The sequence below is a fragment of the Falco rusticolus genome, chromosome 5 (genome assembly GCF_015220075.1).
Source record: "Falco rusticolus isolate bFalRus1 chromosome 5, bFalRus1.pri, whole genome shotgun sequence".
NCBI lineage: Eukaryota > Metazoa > Chordata > Aves > Falconiformes > Falconidae > Falco > Falco rusticolus.
The window spans coordinates 40,419,261-40,442,737 of NC_051191.1; the positions used below are offsets into that span (position 1 = coordinate 40,419,261).

Sequence of the window (23,477 nt, forward strand, 5' to 3'; positions counted from 1 at the left end):
GTGCACAAATGAAATAAAACCGTTATCACCTCAGACGAACAACTTCCCCAGTCTGCCAGGACCAGCTCCAACTTAACAGTCACTGCTACTGGTGTAGCCGGCAGAGCAAGGAGTTCAGAACGAAACTGAGCCACACAAGAAATCAGGTCAATACTGAAGCAGGTTTGGCACTGCTGGCTACGCTGCTAGCAGTACCTGAGCTTACTGGGTTAAAGTAAAAATAACTGAAGTGTGGATATAACTAATCATGAGAGACTCGGGCAAATGCGGGTCGAGTAACTAAGAAAGCTTCTGCCCACAATTACCGAGTCACTCCAGTAAGGATTCCCAGTTCCCCAGCAGACCATCAGAACTGAAGACCCTGCCTCAGAGATGGCACCATCCCTCATGATCATGACAGTTGTGGCACAAATTATTAAGGCAATCAGTCAATTCTCAGGACAAGCCGCAACACACACGCTTCAAAAATAATCTTCAACCCTGTTCTTCAATTTAAAAAAAAGTGAATTTGAGGCAAAGCTTTCAGAGGAGACAGCCTTCTTTTGTTCGGTATCTACTTGTTTGCATCTTTTGAGAGAAACTGAGCACTTAAGACGGCAAAAACTAAGTTCAGGCTATCGAGGCCCACAAGTAACACCAACACCTGCACAGAAGAAGGGTATACTATAGCACTGAAAATCCCACCAACACTTTATCAACATGTGGAACACTATTTCTGTGATGTGTACGCAATACATATTTACATGGAGCGGGCAGGGGAAAACAGCCAAGGATGCAGTAAAGTAACAGTAAAGTTACTATCAAACTTGTTCCATGTTTGACTTAATGGAACTTTTTGTGGGTTTTTAACACTGAAAAAGGCAAGAATATTCAGAATGAATCATTAGAAAAGTGCTATAAAAATACTTAGTTAATACTTTAAAGATCTAAACTTCAACAGATTTCTTACATCTGAGAATACGGAAATCATGGACTAATTAAGGTTACAAAGGAACCTCTGGAAGTTACGTGGTCCAAGTCCTTAGTGAGATCACTCTGCTCACAAATATCAAGTTGGCCTTTGAATATCTGAGAGGATAGAGACTGCACAGCCCCTTTAGGGAGTCTGTTACCATGTTCAATCAACTCTTGTGAGATAGAGATATATATATATATATATATATATATATAGAGAGAGAGAGAGAGAGAGAGAGAGAGAGATTTTCATATTTATTTCCCACCCCCCATGATACCTGATCGGAATTTCCCTTGCTGCAACCTCTGCTCATTTCCCCTCATCTTTCCACCAGGCTCTCCAAGAAGTCTGTCTCTGTCTTCACTACAACCCCTAGTTAGGTAGCTGAAGACAGCAGGAGGGTTTCTATAACCAGTATCGGAACTTTTGTTTAGAACTACAACTATGAAATTCCTCCCTATTGACAGATCTTTAAGAAAGAGACAAAATTAATAGATTCTTATTAAAAATTATTACATCCGCTATGATGAAGCTGAAATAATGCAAAACAAAACCAAGAAAACACTCAGCTTGTAAGTTCTTGGAAAAAGCAGAAGCAGCATGTGTAGTAACTACTGTCACAGTAAGTAACAACTACTCCTTCTGCATCATAAAGAAAATTTCCTACTTAGTACCACAAGTCAGTATTGGTCTATTTGATTCCTGAAGGATCTTCTACAAGCGCGAGGAAACCTGACAGAGTCATTTATGAGAGTCAATCCGAGTTTGGAGGGGAAAGCAACAGAGACACAGCAAGTACGGAACGCAACTGTGTGTCACTCCACAGCCTAAGAAAATGTTCCTAAGAGCTCGTTTGCCCTTTTCTCACACTGAGGCAAAAGGGTACTGCCAATGGGAAGCTGCTGGCAGAAGAATTAATTTTCGGAGTCACGCAGTACTGCCTTCAGGAGGAAAAGGGACAGACTCACAGCAAAGTCTTTCTCATCTGTCTCCAAAACATTAACCTGTCAAATTCACCAGACACATTTCAAAAGGCTGGATCACAAATACTGTCACAGGTAAGATGATGGTGAGCATTTATGTAGGGAACTAAACAGTACAGAACTGATAGAGAAACTGTAGTCAATACACTTATTTTTTTTAAAGGACAGGTTAAACCTGCCTATTGTTTGGTACTTAAAATAACTGAAACAGCAATGCCCACTGGTATCAGAAGAATTATACAATGCTTACCTGCGACCACATTCTGAATATTTACCAATATTTTTTAATATTAAGGCAGCTGTTAATCGGATGTGTTTAGTTATTGGTCCCTCTTTTTCATCCTACAAAAATAAAGAGAGAAAAAAAGTAAAAGCCCTGTAGTAGCAGGCAACAATTACTATCCAATACTTGAGTCAATACTAACTGTGAAATCTCTGAAGACAAGGTTTCTTGATCCCCTCCTTAATGCCATTAGGGCAGCACTCGGATGATTCACAATGGCCTTCTGTGCTCTGGGAGTAGAGGCAGTACCCCCTGCAGCTGGCTGCCTACATTAATAAAGACAGAATTAATAAAAATAAGCTTTGCACCACTTTCTACAAGATTAACAACTCTGAAAATTTATTTTACAATTCTTTAACCTATCTGAACAGACACACGAAGATCCTTTAATACTTGGTGCTGGTATATGATTAGCCTTTTGTTTCCACAGAGATAAACCTTATTGCAAAGCTTTCCAAAGAGCCATAGGCTTTATTTAATGTGAAAAAACACTTCTCTTGAAGAAGTACTGCTCATCACCCATGACATTTGTGAGGGAAAAGTAATATATTGCACTAATGACATAGGTACGCTTCAGGAAGTGGCTATTTGAAATGACAGGCTTTCACAGGAACTGTGATAGCATCTATGCAAATGTCATCTGAGATTTGGCCACAGAACGTCCTTAAAATATAGCTACTTAAAACTTTATACAGCTCATAGGGACCATTAAACACTAAGACAGTATAAGATACCTATTAACTGCGGTTAGTGAGGAGTAATATAAAAGTAACATGATTTAAGTTATGAACTAAGACATAAAATATCTAATTGTTAAATGAGATCAAACATTTGTAAAACCAATTATCTGCAGCCTTCAGACAGATTAATAAATTCAGTAGCGTATTTCATAAAGCTGGTACAAATAACAAACATAGCAGAAGAAAATTTTCCATTTTCAGTATTAACACTGAAGTCAAAGCTGTATTTCATATAAAACTTTGAAATTAACTCATACGATTAGAGTTTAGAATATATACATATGCATCTTCATGTAATAAGACTTACGATGCATCTCAAAAGATAGTTTTGCACTATCGATGGTGAAAAGTATCAATGCACTTTGGTATATTTAACAATGTTATTACGAAGTCTTTTAATACCCTAGTAGAACCTGATTAGAAGTGCAAGTAGTGCTTACATACAAGGGTAGCATAAAATCAAATGTAAATGTTCCATTTTTTTTTTTAAATGAAAGCTCATGAGAGTATTATTTAGGCATCTTTCACTGTAAGTGAATATTTTAAGAACAAAAAGTTGAATTCTCTCTTCAGCGAGACTTTCTTCATAACCTGAAATTCTAACACATGGAAACCTAGTTAAAAATTAGAAAAAGGTTCATACGAGTGGTTTAAAACCACAAAACAGAAAATTAAGAAGTAATAACAGACAGACTCCTCCCTAAAAACGTAGCTCATAATCACACTGTCATCTTCCTCTGAACGGAAATAAGGGTTTGAAAGCCTATACAAAGGAAAGGGAGAAGGGCAGGGGCTAAATTAAGAAACTGCTGGGCAATGAAATATGTTTATAGGAGACTGAGTACCACAGTAAAGGAATTATCATCTTCAATTTTAATTCCTGGAACATTTTTGTTTCCCTTATATTGAGAAGAACATGGATTCATCAATGGAGGCTGTTCTGAATGTCTCTCTTCAACAGCCACCATACTATATTTTAGCCAGTTGAAGTATTGCTGCCTTGATTCTAGAGATACTGAAAAGGGATAACTGCAAGAAATTAGGAAGATGTGAAAAGATTGCCTTCTCTTCTTAATTTTGGACAAAAAATTGATAGAAGTTACTGAGACATCAGGCAGACTGATTTGTGCCTGTGGGCAACAACCTCCCTCAAGAAACATCTAGATTTCTTGAATTTCTTTAATTATATTATCAGCTTAACTTCAAACCATATCATTCATCTTGTCATTTGAAGTTATCTCCTGCCCCACTCCCACGGTGCATGAAGAATATTTTTGGTAGCTCAGGCTACCACCTTTGCTTCAGTGGCAACAAAGAAAAAAATTCACATGAATCCAAAAAGATTCAAATACAGTCAAACAGTTAATTGCTACTGCTACCTGAGCTTCCAGAATGCAATATTCAGCTACCTCTGAAAACCAGAAGAGGAAGAGTTAATATAATATAACCTTAAAAGCAAAGAAATACAGAACTGAGGTACACAGCCAACTCTGTGATGCAGCTTAACTTTGTCCACCTTCTTCCAGCAAGAGCCATTACAGATTTTTTCAAGTATGTATGTTGTTATGATAGACAGAAACGATGATTAGGAGAATGGGTTCTTGTATGTTACACTGTGTGCCACAGATTTTACTTCCAGCACCAGTAACACTGTCTGCACTCTCTGAGGCAGGTGTGGTTTTACTAAATGGCAAGGGATTAATCAGGAAAGTTAGCCTAATTAATGCCTAAAACTTGATAGCTTAACACATGCTTCATCTCAGCACCAGTTTTTTAAGTTCTTTCAGCTTTATGCAAGAGTTTAGTCATATGGACTATCAGTGGTATGCTGATATATCTGACAAGTTTCTGAGACTCAACAAAAAGTAAATTAAGCCAACACCTTGTAAATCAGCTTTCAGACACGACCATGTAAGCCAGCTTGAGGTGACCTGTTGGAGCAAGCTTAGGGTTTCATTTGACAAGTCACTGATTCTGGAAAGCAAATTATCAAGTCTCATTTTCCTCATGTAGCTAGATGATCTTTTCAGTTGTGCAAACATAACCCACATAATCTTACAGCACTGCCACAGAGTTACACATTCTGCTTAATCAAAATACTCCCGTTGATTTCTTCTTTGGTAAAAAAAAGAAGTAACAGAATCATGAGAGAAGAGAGTAAAAGTAACAGACAAGGAAGCTCTATCATTTCATGAAACAGCTCAGTGTATTAACTGTTGCGAGTGCTGAAAGAGAAAGGTCTCATCCTTTGATCTTGTTGCAGCTCACCTCTCATACTGGTGTTCAACTGACTAAAGCGTGTACAGTCCACTCACCTGGCAAACCCACTTTTTTGATAATTAGTTTTTTAAAAACAGAATTGATTTACCATACAATCAGACAAAAACTAAAACTAGTTCTCTTACTATAAGCAGTGCACAGCCACAAGAAGAACAGATGGCAGGGTCAAAACATCCTACTTTGAGTAGTGGATTGCTCTTATTTCAACTTGTATTCCGAAATCACATCCTTACTACCTTGTGATATCATAGTCTCAATATTTCAGCATAGAAAGCCCTACTTTCTGAATGTGATCTAATAAGGGAATTCTGCCTTAGAAGAGGGAATGTGTGAATTTTTTTTCTAATATGAGTACCTGTGCCAATTTTAAAGCAGCCTGTGAGGACACATAGCTATGGGATGTGTTATCTGTGTGATGGAACATTTTTGTAAAGGCAGAGTTGGGATCACCTCATGCTAGTACATGGTATCAGCCCTATGCTTCCCACTTACCACGTATTTAAACTACATTACCATCATTCCTCATTTTGTGGTTTTCAGAGGTCTGAATGTTGCTCAGCGTAATGAAACAAGGCACCATAAAGCAATTATAAGTGTATGTTAAGAAGAAGTTTATCTTAAAAAAATAAAAGGACTGCCAAACCAGATTTCTCAGATTTCATATCCAGCTTCTCTGCTGCCTCCAGCAGCTTGGTAGTAATTTAACTAGCCACGGAACAGACTGCAAAAACCTGCCTGGGACCACTGACGATGTCTTTAGCTTACAACAGACACTCCAGTTAGTTACTAATGAAGACCTAGTCTTAATACATTTATACAAGTAACTGAACACTGAATAACTCCAACATTAACATAACCATCCCCATAACCCCACAGCAACAGACTTGTGCTCTCCAATATTAATTCCAGATGCCTGAAATAATTTTGGGGAAGAGGAAAGCCAAAGCTGATTCCAGGTGGCAGCATAAAATTAGAAGACTCAGAGGTGCTGCTGTTTATCTTGTTTGATTGTTTAAAAGAAAGTTTGTTACAAGAGACCCTGCACCAATCAGCCCAAATTTAGACTACAAAACTGGAAGGAATACAGCGAGTTACAAGACAATCCATTTCAGCTGCATGAAACAGCTGAACTGTACACAACAAATAACTTTCCATTTGGATTACAAGCACTTTCCTGTTACAACAGAAGTTACAAAATGCTGTCCAGTTGGGTAAAAATCAGGAGAATATGCTGAGAACAATGTTCATCACAGAGTTTTGACCCACATACCTTAAAGAATTACCTGTTCTTTTTATGGCAACTGTAACCACATCTCCCACGTGAGAATCTATTCCCTCTTTTCCCCATTTCATCTTACTGTAATGGACCTCAAATTTGATCACTGTTATAGACTCTACAGATGGAGAGTTTCACTTATTTAAGCCAATTTACAAATACACAAATTATTCCAGTAATTTCTAGTTCTCTTATTTTCTCTATTGCTAATGAGGCTCAGGTCTCTTACTTATTGGGAGGCTTCTGATTTCCTGCTTGTCCAGGTTCATCTTGCTTTAATCCTGCAAGTAAAGCATCTCTAGAACAGTGCTTATCCTGTTTGGGGAAAAGAGAACAACAGTGAGAAAGGTGTGTGAAATTTTATCATGGAATACCTACTGTTTTCTGAAGTAACATGTGAAAGAAAATCTGCACCTGTAAATGGGTAATGAAGGAAAACCTCTGCCGCTGGAAAGGTTCACATCCCTCCCATAAGCACTGTCCTGGGTAGACATCTTTTCCTCCATGTTCAGTTGCTGCATGATAGAAAACCTGTGATGGTGTCTGAAACCACCTACAAAAAGATGGGGAGGGGAGCTTAAGGGTTTTTTCCCAGTTGATGGTAAAGTGCAAATATCAGAAGCATAAACCCATACTGGTTAAACATTTTTACTTTCTAAAACAAGACATGCATTGATAAGTGAAAAGTCATAACATTTTAAAAGGAAAAGCATGTACACATATTACGAGTGAGCTACCAATAAACTGTATTATTATTTTGCCAAATCCGACTGAAATTATCATGGTTCTGTTTTCCTGTTTTTACTTTACCAAAGAAATAATGCATGTTAATTCCAACAAATCCATTCTCTGCAATATAAGCAAAATACAGCAATATACTATAAACAACTAAAAAAGTCAAGCTCTGTGTATTCCTTTTCCTGTTTTCCTTCTTTACTGGCAGTCACACTCAGACCCCATTTAAAACTCTAACTGGGAAAAAAGAGATGCACACCATTCATCCTATTTGCTCTCAATACCCCACACTTACCAAAACTGATGGAATAAGGGATCCATCTAAAATCAGTGATCTTTAGCACCTGAATTCTAAATATTGGGGAAATGGCTAGGTATCACTTCCTGATGTACAGAGAAGTCAAAAAACGTCACTTATGTGACCCTTTATAACATCCTCATTTAAATCTCAATTTTTACGTCCTAGAGTCACAGAATAGTTTTGGCTGGAAGGGACTTCCAAAGATATCTCGTCCAACCCCCCCTGCAATGTGCAGGGACATCTTCAGCTCAATCAGGTTACTCAGAGCCTCATCCAACTTGACCTTGAATGGTTCCAGGGATGGGGCACCTACCACCTCTCTGGGCAACTGTTCCAGTATTTCACTGAATGAAAATTACTTTTCAAAACGTCAAACTAAGCACTTTGTCTGCTTACAGCTCCAAAGCAAATTAAGTGCTTCTGCATCAATAGAAAAGATGAAGTTATCCTATGCCTGGCCCTGTAATACTCTTTTTCTGGATGTTCTATTTGGTAAAAGCAAAGACGTGACATGCCTTACAGTGAGCTCAGCCTGCTAAGAGCTTTCTTCCATTTCAGAAGTGGTAGAAAAGTTACGACTCACTGTGAATGCCACCTCAAAATACTAATGAACCAACAGTCCTTAGATCTGTATTTTCAAACTGTCACATAGTCAAAATTATTTATTTATTGTTATATATATCAGATGGTAATGGAAAATCACTATATTTCAAAAAATATTAAATTAAAATAGTGAATGACTCAAAGAGTTGGGTGGGTTTTTTTAGTCTAGATACACCTTAAAACATATCTCAAGCATTACAAATTGCATCCCTTACTTCAACAGAGAAAAACCAGCCAAAATAAACAAAAGACTTCGCTGCTCAGAATTTATTTCAATACAACTAACCTAGCTCATCAACAACCACTTAAGGCTCAGACAGAAGAGGTCTAGAAACCTAGTTGCTGCCATTTGGGAAGTCATTACCACCAGCTGTCTTCACACACGTGCTGGACAGATGCCACTGGCGCAGCAGTCTTACTGAAGGAGACACATGCAACCACCTCAGCCGCTCTGGTTCACATTGCCAGTATATTAGTTTCAGCTGACCAGCAAAGTCTTTGTGTTAAGGTGTTTGACTGAACTCACTGGGCTGAACAGTGCCAAGAGGGAGATGACCTCCCATCAGAGACTTCAGCAAGCAGCCAGGGATGAAGCAACATCTTAAACCTCCAGCAGTCATTTATGGACAGGTTCACTGCTCTCAGTATATGAATAGCGGATCAGTAGGTGCTTTGGTCCAGCCATCTCCTTCCATGTCCTACTACTCATTTCAATAGCATCCACTAGGCAAACATAGTTGCAATCGATACATAGGCCTAAGCGTACAGACACTGTTACCTGAACCTATAAAGGTGTCAAAGAGCTAATTTCACCCAGAGACAAGTCTTAGTTACAAAATAAATCCTACTGCAATAACCATCTGTAATCCAGTAATCACCTGCACAGGCAATAAATACTACTCTCTTAATCATTTATCCTTTCCACACCAGCCAGCTCTTACTGAAGAGAAGCTGGGAAGGAGAAATACCTGCCTGTTGCTGTTGTTCCAGAAAGCCCGTAGTAGGAAATGGGGGAGAAAAAAAAAAAAAAAGTTTTACAACTACATCGGCTCAACAGTGAAAGCTGATGTTTCAGAGGACAAAAACATGTCTTTCCACAATAAAGGGGAAGTCAGTATGTAAACTTAAGCCTGACACAAACATATTTATGAGTAATTCCTGGCACAGATGACAAATTTCATGGCATAAGTGAAACCGAAAATGTAGTTTAAAACATTCTATTCAACATGGCAAGGCTTTATGAAAATAAAGCTATGTCAGCTATGTTGATTCATTCACTGTGTAATACATTCAGTGTTATACTTCAATCACTGATCTAAGAAGATTCAAATTTACTACCATTTTTCCTTACAGAAACAACTAAATATTTTTTTTAAAAAAAAAAGCTTAAGTACTGAGAATATGGTCAGTTCAGTCTAGACTCTTGTTTCCCACTTAATTTCTAAATTATTTTGTTCAGCTGCTGAACAGAACATTAAACTAGTAGCTGACCTGACAGGCAGCAGAGATTCAATCGCATTTCCAATTCACTTTTTAAACACACAGCAATTCAAGAGCAGACATCTCCTGCCTACCCTTGAAACAAAATAGCAGCTTTTAAATTAAGCTGAATATAATTAGTGGTACTTGCAGACAGCTGAACTTCAAAGGAAAACACCTACTTTCTGTTACATCCTCAATGCAAAGTAGCACACTGACTGACACCTTTTAGAGTATTACTTCCACTTCAGATACTAAACCCAAATACATCTGCCACAGGCCAATCACTAAAACTGTTTGCACATTTGGGCCTGACCTGGTTGTGGTCTTCAGGGAGCACTAAATCTGCTGCATTTTATTTCAAAATCTTGGTATAATGTTTCCTAATTCAGCTCTAAACAACAAACCAGCAGAACCCGCACCCACACCATTGGAATGTTGCCGACTGAAGCAGCCAGGTTAGCAGGCAGGAAAAGAACGTACTATTTTATTTATTCATATTTATTCTGATTCCAAATAAAATGTTTTTTAAGGCTTTCACTGCCTTCTGCAATACATCCTGGAAGGCAAACTCAATGCTAAGATGTTGTGAGAATTAAGCTAAAAAACACGCATAGAGAAACAGCTGCAAATGACTGTTTCAAATTTGTCTCCAGTCATATCTTGCCGGTTAACTGTGAACACCATGAAAGAAACACTGTTTTGTCATTCTACTATGATGAACCTGCCTGCTTAATACCTGGGCGGGAATTTTGCTGGGGGGGATTGCTACACAATCACGAATGAAACCAAGCAGTGGAGGCAAAGTTCACTTAGACTAACAACCCACTCAAAAGAATCTTGTTTCCTGTTTAAACAACTCAATAAAAACAGCCAAAACCGAGAGCTAGAAATAAAACAGTTACAGTAACAGGTGGTAAGTCCAGATTTTTCTTTTTTTTCTTTATGTCTGTTAGAAGCAGGAAGCCTACAAGAGATTTGATACTCCTGTTTTTAATCAGGCTGTTGAAGAAATATGAATAACAATACACATTAGAGTAAGATGCTAACTTAAAATTTTGGTTCTCTCTTTACCGCAGAGAATGCCGAGTATAATGTTTATCTAAACTGTTTTTAGGCTGGGACTGAAGTAAGTATTTTAACAGCAAGAGAAAACATAAGAACAAGAGCTGTGTGTCACATGGATTACAACCCATGTGCAAAAATCTGAAGGCTTCTGAAAATAATGAAATTTAACCATGAACAAAAATCAGTAAGTAATGACAGGAGAAAGTAAAGCAACAGAAGTATCTTGAAAATAAAACATTGAGATCAACTTGTAAAATATGGGCCCCATAGCCCTTCAGCCTCTGGAAAACTTACTGGAACAAGATTTTAAGACATAATTACAAAAAACCCGATAGTGTAAGGCAATCATAAGAGTATTGTTTCTCCTCCTGCCCCAAGATATATTCACACCCTAGTTCACATGTGGTATCAGCTTGTTCCATGGTTAGGTGTCACCTCAACTCTACACAACTCATCCTACATAACTTTAGACATAGAAGAAAGTTGGTGACTAACTTATGCTTCAAAACTGTAGTTCAGCAAACTCTCCAAGATGGTATAAATAGGCAAGGCTTCTGCTCAACCCCCCCCCCAACTTTTCATTTCCAGCTCAGTACAGCCCACCTTTGTACCAACACAGGAGTTCATGCATTTATTGTGCAGCCAGTAGAGTATGGCTCTATGGTTATAATTATTAGTAAAAAGTAAGTAAAACTTTAATGTATTTCTTGCATAGATAAGTATCACCTACCTAAGAAACAAAAAAGCACTTTTAAGGTGAAAACAGGGCAATGATTTAAAAAGCACCAGATCTCTACAGTACCAGTCAGAGTCCTATTCCTTGTAAGGAATGAAAGAAAAAAATCACAGCTTCAGGGGTCTACAGATTAACTGTCCTTCAGTATTCCTCTAATTCTGTTCAAATGCCTCATTTTCACCATCAGTTGCAAACATTCAAACTTCTCCATTGTTCCATCCCAATTTTCTGAATGTCTACACATCAACTTTCTGCCAAATAAGCTTGTCTTTAGGCTCCCTTTGCTTTGTCTCACCCTTTTTCATGCCCATCCTAAATGGTACGCAATTTTTCTCACTGTTTTCAAAGTGGCTATTTGACAACTACCTTAGTTTCACCAATCCGCACCCTTCATTGAAAACTAAACATACTCACAAACCTATTTTAAAAATTAGTGTCAAGACATATATACTGGTAACTATGGTGGTTATGTTTTTATAAGCCGACATCCAAAGGTCTGCTAGCTTACTCCTCTCTCGTCCAAGGACCACAACGACAAATCAAAAAAAAATATCTAATCATTGCTGTCTAGTCTTAAGGCTAAGTTAATTTTTATTTCCTTTTGTGACAATGGAGTCCTGTGGCACACAAATGGTGTCATAATTACTAAAATTAATCATAATTTAAATAAGACTTTGACCAAGACACACAAGTACAACACCCTGCCCTTGCAAAACTGGAAACACAAGAAAGATTAAAAGCTGAAAACATAAGAAAACATTGAGACACGATTTGTAACTGGAATACAGTTAACTATTTGCAACACAGAGAACGAGCTTCAGGGCTAGGATTTTTTTTTTCTTTTCAACTTAACTACATGACAATATTTTATTACTGAAAAATCAATATATTACAAGAAAGCCACATACTCCTCATGTTATGCTCTGATGTATAACTGAGAGCAGTTAAATGTCTTGCACTCCCCCATCTCAGCTTCAGCTTCCTCAACACTTTTTTTCACTTTTTCTTTTCCCCACTGACAAAGTATAACATAACTTAAGGAAACAGAATGGATAGAACTTTAAAATCACCTTCTATATACAAGCATCTGTTACATATTAGTAAAAAGTAGTTAAATAAAGGAGCCATTTACTTTTTACAAGATTGCCACAGACACATGAAGTTCTGTCCAGGTTTTTTCATTTGCTCTGCATGCTGACTTGCTGCAGTGTATGAAGGCGGCTGCAAATTGATCTGCTGGCCCTGTACTTGCACTGTTGGTATCGACGTTGCAGGTGTGCTCTGTAGAAGAAGTTAAACCACAGTTTAAAACAGGGCTTATTTCCAGGATACACATACACTTTACTGTTTGTTTAAAAAACTTTTGTTTTAAACTTTACCACAAGTTTTCAGATTTTAACACTTTAAACTCTGAATAAGTGTTAACAGACACAGTAACTTGAAGGACATACAACCTTCACACCATAGTATTTATGCAGGAGTTTCTAATATTCAAATTACTAAACCTTATGCCCAAAATTAAATACAGAATTATGACTGCAAAGGAATTTCTCAGGGACACTAGTGAAGCAAAGGTTAACACTGTTTTGCAAAGGCTTTATTTGTTCTTAAGAAAAGACAAAACCATGCAAGCTCAAGGGGTTGCAGTATCATCAGTACAGGGAGTAGTTTGCTTTCCTATATAAATGTCGGAGAAAATACTGCTAGAAGAAGTGAAATGAGCATTGATACATCTAAAACTGCTTTATGCCCTTTGATGAAATGTTTTTTATGTGCTGCATCTGTGGAATTCTTGAACTGCTGCATTAGTACATATCAGCCTGTATTACAGTGTGTAAGAAAAAGTAAATTGAACAATGCTTAAGAAACACTATTGAAGACCAGCAGGCTCAAACCATGACACACCATTTTCTCTTATAAAACTTGGCAAATTATATAATTCTTCAAGCTCTTGTAAAACCAGCCGGCTCATGTACCTTTAAATAGAACATGACATGCCCAGAATGCCTAAACATGCCATACAACTCTTATGCAGTGAAATATAAACATTTCAGAAAGGAAAAGGATGTTCCCCTTGCTCCCTTGCAGTATTACAAGAACTTATTTTACGATAATTTGTATTTGCTGTTAAAAGTGACCTAAAAAAAATAAAACCAAAGCCAAAATATGTTGTCGTTTGTTTTTAGTTTGGGTTTTTTTTTTTTCCCTGAACAACAGATACCAAACACTGGACTTCCTATTTCAGAAGAGTGTTTGTCAGAATACTGTTTCTCTTTTTTCCTGGAAGGCTCTGGCCAACAAAACATTTATGAAGATTATGACCATAAAAAAAACCTTAAGCTTTTGAGTATTATCTAGGAATGAAGTCCTAACATTCCTTTTCTAACAGTTGGGAAGAAAAGAATGTAACACATTTTAAAAAGACCAAACAAAACTACTTTCAAGTCTGTGTTTAAGAATATTATAAAAGCAGCACTTTCAAATGATGCACACTGTTTACATCTTTACAGCTCTGTTAACTGAATAGCTTTAGATGTTAACTGTAAAGAAACAAACAGTTAAGCACAACTTTTAACATTTCATTTGCATATTGATCTTATGTTTTCTTCCAGTTGCTCTCTCAGCACTGTGGACTAATAGTCACACAAGTTAATAACTATCACAGATCATACAACATTAACATGACCAAAATAACAGCAAAAAAAGCCTGATCAAAACCAATATGCTTCCCATGTCCAAGCATAAATCCTGACAAAAATAAGGCAACACTCAGCAAAACTCCTGAACGCAGCGCAACTATTGTATAATGTCAGTGATCTACAAGTGTGAAAAACTGTAAAAAGGACTCTTGAGTCCATTAGTCATTAACTACAAATTAGTTTGAAGTCAGCAATGATGTTAAAGTCAAAGACTTTAAAGATCTCTAGGCTATTTTACAGATTGGGTAATGAATCTTCACAATATATCAAAAGGTAAACACAAGTGGAGCCTTTTAAGATCAACATCTCTTTAACAAGGTGTTTTTAAAGTAAAGCTGAAAGTAAAATAATCAAGTGTCACTGGTAGCTTGTTTTGCAATCTTTGTTCCAAAGTTGATAAATTGAAATGTGTACAATAATTGTTGTTGTTGTTTAGAATTCTCTTATTACTGCTGTACTACAAAGTATAGCTTTGCTCAAACTTGTAGCATTAGGCAGTTACAACTTTCATGTTATTTTTAAGTCAGATCTATTGCTTGCCTATCAACTGTGCTGACTGTATTTTACAATCAACAGGTAAAGCAAAGACACATTTGTTTTTTATTTTAGAAACTTAAGTTCTGTGTTTGAACACCTCAAAGCTTTCCTTTCTTTATTCAAGAGATCAAAAATACTGCTTTTTTCCCTCCTCTATTTTCATGTATCAATTTAGTAACGCATGATACACAGGCCATCACTAAAATTAGGTATAGTCTTTTTCAGAAATAAAACTCCTTTTTTCTGGAGACGTACCTAGAAATACTTGCTATATGCTACTTTGTTTAGAGTACTGACAGACAGCGATTATGTAAACTCACTTATTTCTTTAACATAGAGAACTATGACAGACATTTCATTTTTTCTAATAAAGTCGTTCTGGGAGAAGTAACATTGAAAAAGATTTCCCCATGGCATAAAGACTTCACTAAATTTCCTCCTCTAGCAAAAACATTAAGGATTCCAGGTTCCTCAAGAAAGCAAACACCCAGTACTCCAATACTTGAAAGCACTTCATGACATCTTTTTATAATCAGATTAGACTTCTCCATGATATGATTTGCAACTGGCACCACTTAGTGCTTCTGCAAAACAGATCTCACTGGATCTCGGGACTGAAAGGTACCTCTAGCAGCAGCATCTATGTCAGCATGGTTTGCACTGAACTCCGTAAAACTACATAAATACAAACGCTTAATGCCTGTACAGTCTACTTAAGAGAACAGATATTACAGCCTACTTTCAATACGCAAAAGGAGATTTCATAACTAGAATGGCTGACTTTAGATTGAGATATTTAGGGCTGGGTGGAGAGGCGTCTGACATAGTCATGAAAACTAAGACTAAAGCTAAGAGCTGCCCGATACCTAGAAGGGACTGTTTACAAAAGATACTAATCTATTTTTATGCACAAGAGCTCCTCCATTTGGGCACACAAGCTGCTTGCGTGGTAAGAATAACAAACTCTATGCCTTGGGGCCAGAAATGGCCTCCACCACCATTTCACAAAATCAGCGGTGACATTCCCTTTGTGTATTTATTAATGAATAATGCTATTTTAGCATGACACCTGCCCATTTTATTTAAAAGGCCTACTGTGCCATCACCAAGAGTACACACTGCATCCCATTGTGACAGGGGTCCTGCTGACATACAGAGTCATGTGCAGCTTTCAAAGCATTATGTTGCACTTTTCCTCCCACCATTAGTACATGCACTCCACAGTAAATACATTTAACTCAATAATAAATCATTATTATAAAAGTATTTTTTGAAGTATCATAGGATTTACAGTTTGGAATTGCAAAATTTTATTTTCAGCTTCATGATAACGAACATCCACAAAAAGGTAACCTATAAACTGAAAATGAATATAGCAGGATTTGAGTGTGAGAAAGGGGTCAGGTGGACGCGTAGGCACAAAAAAAAATGTTCTTTTCTTGTTAGATTACTGAAGTTTAAGTCTCATTGCAACAGTGTGCATCAAAAGTGAAGCGCAATAAAAGCATAGAGATTCCATATTTCAGTGCTTCCAGCTGAGAAACTCATTTGCTCTGTGGCTAGGAATGAATTACACCTCCTGAAGCTTCACACCTGCTTTCTGGTGCATAGTAATTCTCAGCTTCCCAATCAACAGAGAGCAGGCACAAATAGTTAAGGCAATGCTCACAGGTTTTGCCACCTGAATTTCCACACAAGCATGTTTCAAGTGGGCAGCCTCAAAAGAAATGGGTGTGCATTGTTTATGAGGGGATAACATCGATAAGCAGGGAAGTGATTACTTTAAAAGCCAGATAAAGCAATTTAAATCACATTTGCACACTTCTAGGAACTTGGTGTGACATCAGAGCATTCCTTCAAAACACAAACCAACTGGGACAAACCAACATGGCTATGTTCAACAAATGTTTTGGAGATGTTTGAAGAGGAGTAAGAAAAAGTGGAAAAGAAAAGAAAAGAAAGTGTACAGGTAGATAACTGCTCATTTCTTTCTTTTTCATCCACTGGTGCACCACAATGCCTCAAAAAAGCAATAATCCAGGAACACAGAACACCAAAATAAAAGGAAGTTAATGAAGTGCCAATTCTGTCTCCTCTCAGAGTACATTTCATGAGCTTACAAAATACAGACGGTGATGTAAGAAAAAAATTACAACATCGTGTGTATCACATGTTCCTCTTGTGACATAACCTATATACCCATAACCCAATTCTTTATATAAATGCAAAAAAATAAAGAGAAAAATCTTTAAAGCCAGTATATACGTAGTTGTTTTTCAATGAGCTCTGCTGAGGTGTACAATTAATGAGGAATAGTCACAGGTTATACACAGATGATACCTGTACCTGCCTAACTGGATTTTGATAGCACTACATGGGGCGTCCCATAAACGGCAAGTATACAATTTTCATTATTTTAGTAGGCCACTTAAATCAACATTTTTCCCCTCAACTATATAAAACCAGCCCATTTCAAACTACCATTCATACCACGAAACAAATAATCTCCTAACTTTTACATTCCCTTAAAGATTATTTCACTCTTTTTCTTGCTTTCCTTAGTTTTCATGTCACTGTTCCCTTCCTCCCCTACTTGTCTGCCCTTCCTGATCTTCAGTTCAAGGTTCGTTCCTTTCTCTCTGCCGTTCATGACAACTAATCCTGCTGTAGTTGCATAAGCAATACTCTCCTCCCTCTTCTGTCCTCTGCATCTCGTTTTCCAGCCTTCCTGTTGGGTTTTAATTTTATTACAAGTTTTCTTCTTCTATCCTTTTCTCACTTCTCTGTAATACAAGCTCTGGTTTAAAATAAAATTTTAAGATGACAAGCAAACAGGAAATCACTCACTAACAGCTTCAGCAGCTATGTAATTTTGCCATAGCTAATATCCCTTTATTCCCTGTCCCTCACAGTTCTTCTCCATTGGGTTGTATTTATAATAAATTTTACACTGTTTGCAGTAAGAACCACATTCCCCTATTTCTTCTGCAAGACAGCCAATACATTATGTACTGCAGAGTGGATAGAACAACGCAGATACTCAAATGAAAGAAGTGTTCCTTAGCTGCTGCCTTTCAAGAAGTCAAGGACAACGAAGCTGCTTATTATACAGGGACGACTCTTGAAATGGGAGAGAGAGAACAAGAGATTACACAGGGTCTAACCTCAAAAGAAGTAATCAGTAAAACACACACTGCGTTCATGAGAATTTGGCTACATCTTAGTATTCTTAGTATTTCTGGATATCTTAAACATACTCCTAAAAGCAGACTCAATATTGGAAATCTTGTAACATCTGCTTTTCCAGAGAAACAATGGCAATCGCAGCTGCTCAGCAGCTTTTTGCCTTTTGTTTGTTTGGTTGAGTTTTTTGGGTGGCGTGGAGGTGGGGTGGTAGAACAAAAAGAAAATTTAAAAAAACAAAACAAACACAAAACTGGCCAGGATGATTTTGGTACTGTTTATAGTCCAACACATTACTTTTAAAGGAGTGGTAAAGATCCTTAAAAGCCTTAAGCCAAACTACAACGTTCACTGTATCTGAACAGAGCACTATAAAGCGGGTTCTATTATAAATCAGTACTTAGCATTATCATGGTACACATGATATGTAATCACATGTAATTATATGTACTGTACTATGTATTATTACATATGTAATGGTTAAGGCAATTAGCTAACAAATCAGATCACTCACCAAGATCAAAATTAATTAACTCCTTTTCTCCCACATTCCTGTAATTTTGAAGGAAGGAAGTGCATTCTACGGACAGAAGAATGAGCTAACTTACATGGGAGCAGACATTAAACCAAGTTACCTTGATCTGCAAATTTGTACTGAACAGCAAACCCAGCTAGCAATATTTCTGTTTGTACAGGTAATGGAAAATGTAGGAACTATTAATGATAGTGGTATTAGTGACAGCATAAAAGAGAAACTATCAGCAAAGAAAATTCTCTTTTTTCCTCTATTATCATGAATGACATTATCTAATACAAATGAAAGTTAACTGTATTACTCCTCTCTTCTAAAAAATCTGAAACTCTGATAGTTTAATGGCTTTGAGACACAACTGAAAATTCTTGTCAGCCATATGTCCAGGGAATAAATAACCACATATAGTATTTATTCCATCCCAGAGACAGAGCCACACCATTTTCTATTTCAGCCAAATCCTTAGCAAAGCTATAACAGAAATTCAAACTGTGTAACAGCTAAAGACGCTCACTGTAAAAAGCAAGGCATAGCTAATATAGCCACGCTACAATTTAGCCCATTGTCCCTATGCTGCTAACAGTCATTTTTATTTTGTTCAAATAACTTCTAGTAAGGACAATGATACATAACATACCAGAAAAATACAGATCCCTCTCTGATAAAACCCAAGGGAAAACTTACATGTGAGTTCAAAGACATTTTAAGAACATAACTCTGTGTGGTGTGACAGTTTTGTTTTTTTTTTAAAAAAAAAAAAAAAAAGAAAACTTGTTCACTGTTAGTCCTGATTTCTGACAACTAGATAAAGTCAAAAGAGCTTTCAACAGAAACTTAACTTGACACAGAAAAAAAAGTAGCATTAGCCATCACTTGTCGAATTTTGAGTTCTAGCTCTGTTTAAGTCCCTAAGGTCTATACCTGCCACCTCCTCAAAAACCAAACAAAACCACAACTAACCAAACAAAGAAGGAAGATAAGAAATAAAAGACCTGTCTTACCTCAAGGTCAAAATGCACTAACATACACTCAAGACTTCATTTCTTCTCTCTGGTCAGTCAGAACTCTGTGACTGCCAGACATACCACTCGATTCTTTTTGCTCCTATTCAGGTTAAGAATGTGGGTGTTTTGAAAGGGATTTTCTGTCCCTGTACAAAACTAAAATAAATTCTAGAGACTGGACTAATCTCAAATACGATTATTCGTACTAATTAATACTCATACAAATGATGGCTATACCTCATTTCTATTGAAGTGTTAGGGAGTAAGAACTTTCAAATAGTGAAAAAAGAAGTTGATACAGGAAAAAAAAAAGCACTCTCCAAGGTCTGTCACGTAGGAAAAAACCCCAAACAAACAACGCTTTTTTATCAATAAACATTAAAAATATTTTGTAATAAACAAACATAAACATTTCAACAAATTTACAAAACAATACTTTCTCCTGACTGTAGTGAACCCCTGAAGCAAGGCTTTGAAGACCACCTTCAAATGCAAGAATGACAACTCATTTCAGCAAGCCAGACGCAGCTGTGGTGATTAACTTGCAAAAAACATCTTCACCCCTCCATAAGCAATGATGACCAAGAATAAAATGCAGAACAATACTGACATTTTTACAAGACCATACAACAAACCATTGCTGTTTTCAGAATGCTTAATCCTTTAAGGAAGAAATCAGTGAGCAGAAGTTCATTCCTTACTGCATATTATCAAGCTACAAACTATTTTAAATTCCACTGCTGTCACTGGCACTGAAAAAGTATGCAAACTATTAGAACTTTAGTCTGTGAAAGAACAGAAACCATAATTTTCTGAGTATTTTAAATACTACGCAAGAGGTATCAACTGAATTCACATTTCCACCCGTGTTATTTCACAGTATTAGTCAGAATCATAGTTAGAATAAACGTAAAAAGAACACTGCAACATACCTGTGTGACCATGCTTTGTATATATGTGGTTGGATGCTGCTGCTTTTGTTGAACAGCACTTTCTATTGCTACTTTCGCTACAGTGCTTGGATCCGCTCCAGCTGGCACAGCAACCATAGTTGCACTGCAACCAGCATTGTTGGGGTCACTGATTGTAACAATTCTAACTCCTACTTTATTTGGAATTCCTGGAACAGTTTCCCTGTCATTATCCTCTGCTGGCCTCTTTACAGTTTTGCATTCTGCTGTGCCATTAGTAGACCGAACTTCGGATGACAGGGTAGACTGGGACACTCTAGGTCCTGAGTGTGGAACTGCTATGATTTGATGCCCCTGTATAACAGAGGCTGTAGATTGTGGTGAGACAACTACACTTGGGCGTTGCTGAGGCACATCTGAATTCAAACTTGAAGCTAGAGGTCCATTAGGTAAATCAGTGTTGGTACCACTAAGTTGCTGGGTTAACAGTTTTGCAGCCTCCTGTGTACCGCTTACAACAGGTGAACTACTCAAAGTTAATACAGGCCCATTAGAAATTCTTTCCCCTTGATCACCTTTGGCAGTATCTTGCTGCGTGGCATCCAAATTCCCTTGTTGTTCCACTGAAGATATCTCACCGTTTCCTACATGATTGGAAGTTTTGTGATTTGGAATGTTTTTGCTCAAATGAGAACCATCTCCTTTATCAAAATCACAGATTCCATTAACTAGGGGCTTCTTCAAATCACTTTTAATTTCCTGTGTGTCCATTTGTTCAAAGTTCTGCTTTCCAGGAGCTCCGTTCTCACCCATTTCTAATGATGGCCCATTACTGACTTGTGAGCACTGATTGGCCTCATTCTGAGTTTTCCCTGAGTTAGAAGGAGGTAGACTGGAGTCACTATACTTTCTCCCATTTAAAAGACTTCCCACCTGCATTTCATTTTCTTTTGCATCCCCATTGCTGGTGTTTGCAGCTCCTCTTCGGCAGGAAGGATTCTCCATAACTTCAATTTTACGTTCATGAATGTGTAAACCTGTTGCTTCCTTTGCTTCTTCCTCCTTTTGGCAAATTATTTTATCACCTTTAAATGGGGGAGCAGCAGTACACGGTGATTGTCCAGCCGAAGGTGCTTGAGTAGCTGGAAGTGTTTGCACCTGTAGCCCAACTCCTGTCTGTGCTCCACTCACTGCAATTCCTGCTGGAGCAATGATTTGAGTTGCATTTCCCTGACTCACAGTTGCAGTAGCAAAACTCGTATTTGGCACAACTGTTATCGTAACCTGGTTGCCAGTAGTTCCTTGGAAAATAGTTGCTGGGCTGTTTGAGATCAACTGGCCTGGCAATATCTGTAGGTTAGAAATGGGTACTGTTTGTACTGCCCCTTGGGACTGGATTGCACCCGGGACCAGCTGAACATTTTGCTGTCCAACTAGCAGCTGCTGAGCTGGAGACTGTCCCTGAACTCCAAAACCTGGTGCCTGGTTATTGGCCATCTGGTAAACCACCTGAGGGCTAGGAGCTCTTGCATTGTTAGGTGGAGGAATCTGTGGAGCTGGGAGTATAAGCTTCCCCCCTGGAGTTGAAGGGCCTCTTTTTGGAAGAAGCAGTTGTTTTATCAGACTAGATTCACCAGAGTTAGGCTGGCCAACTCCTGTATTAGCTTGTGGTGACTGAACTTGCATTTGTATCGGTTGTTGTACCTGTACCTGCTGCTGCGATGATGCTGGTGAATGTTGCTGCTGCTGCTGCTGCCTCTTTACAGAAAGCATCTGGCTGACAGTAGGAGGGGGTCCTGACTGAGGAGTTGTAGATGAAGATGACATAACTGTAGGGACTTGATTATTTGTAACCGGACCTGGGGATGGTGAAGAAGATGGAGTAATGCTTGGCTGTCCAGTCAGCTGGACAGTTTGACCAGTGGGAAGAGAAGCTGGATTAGCAAGCACTATTTGATGAATGGCTGGTGCATACGTTTGACCTTGCTGAGCTGGCTGGCTTACGATCACTACGCTTTGCTGGGATGGTGGTGGAGGCTGCTGCTGTGGCTGCATCGGCTGCTGTACCACAGCAGGTGGAACTTGCTGAGACGGAAGAGGCTTTGGTGCAATATTCTGAAACCCTACCCTAGATGTCGGTGGGTTTTGGACACCTGCAATTGTAACCACCTGCCCAGCTGCTACTTGGAAATTTTGAACTGTGGTGGCAGAAACAATGTTAGATGCAGAGGTTGTGACGTACTGCTGTGGTGCTATGATGACTGTATCTTGTTGCTGGTTACCAGCAGAGGATTGCTGAGATGATGTCTGTCCAGGTTGTGATGATGTGCTGATAAGCTGCTGACCCTGTGAAACTGCTGAACTGCATGCTGGTATGTTTTGTACTCTGCCAAATATATGACCCTGAGGTACAGCTTGCTGAATGACCGTAACAGGAGTGCCTGAAGGTATCTGTCCTGGTACCACTGCGTGCAGTGGAGACTGCTGTTGAATTACAGGTTGGTGGTGAAGCAATGTCTGAGAACTAACAACAGTAACAGACGGCTGTTGTCCTGTAGTGCTGTGATTTTGGTTAGAAGCTTGTGCTCCTCCTACAGCAATAGTAACAGGAACTGCAGACTGGGGAACAGAGCTCTGTATTACTGTGGCCTTCACTACTTCACAGGGTATCGGACCTTTATTCTGTATAACAGTCACTGGAGCATTTTGTTGCTGCTGTGTATGAATAGAAGGATTTTGTGGAATTCTAGAAACAGTCTGTGCCACAGTATGAACACCTTGAATTGGAAAAGACATCTGTGTTGCTGTCAAAGTTGAAGACTGGTTAATAGGGGTCCTCTGATAGTGATTTCCTACGCTTGGTAGCCCATGAGGGATTCCTGTTGAAATAAACACAGTAAAAGTTTGGAAGTAAAAATTATTTCAAAACACATGAACATATTTTTTTTTTAAATCCAGTTTGTAATTCTATTTGAAGCAGTTCATCTTCTCAGCTATACTGCATCTGAATTAATGATGCTGCAACAATGGCTCGTCTGCTCACTGACAAGTTTACATGTCAAATATTAGAATGGCATTGCAAGTACATACTGTAATACTATTCCTAACATTATTGAAAAAAAATCAACCAAAACATGTGGCCCCAACTTTCAACACTTTCAAACTATTTTCA

At 38.0% G+C, this 23,477-nt stretch overlaps 1 protein-coding gene across 1 annotated transcript in view; it reads right to left on the reverse strand.

Annotated features, from left to right (window-relative positions):
• Positions 1-23,477, reverse strand: part of ARID2 (AT-rich interaction domain 2) — a 105,154-nt gene that overhangs the window by 1,257 nt on the left and 80,420 nt on the right. Inside the window, exons 15-20 of the mRNA XM_037387396.1 lie at positions 20,327-23,184; positions 12,572-12,720; positions 6,932-7,070; positions 6,747-6,832; positions 2,364-2,487; positions 2,189-2,280 (exon numbers count right to left, since the gene is read on the reverse strand). Coding sequence (XP_037243293.1) covers positions 2,189-2,280; positions 2,364-2,487; positions 6,747-6,832; positions 6,932-7,070; positions 12,572-12,720; positions 20,327-23,184 — 3,448 coding nt within the window. The remainder of the gene's footprint in view (positions 1-2,188; positions 2,281-2,363; positions 2,488-6,746; positions 6,833-6,931; positions 7,071-12,571; positions 12,721-20,326; positions 23,185-23,477) is intronic.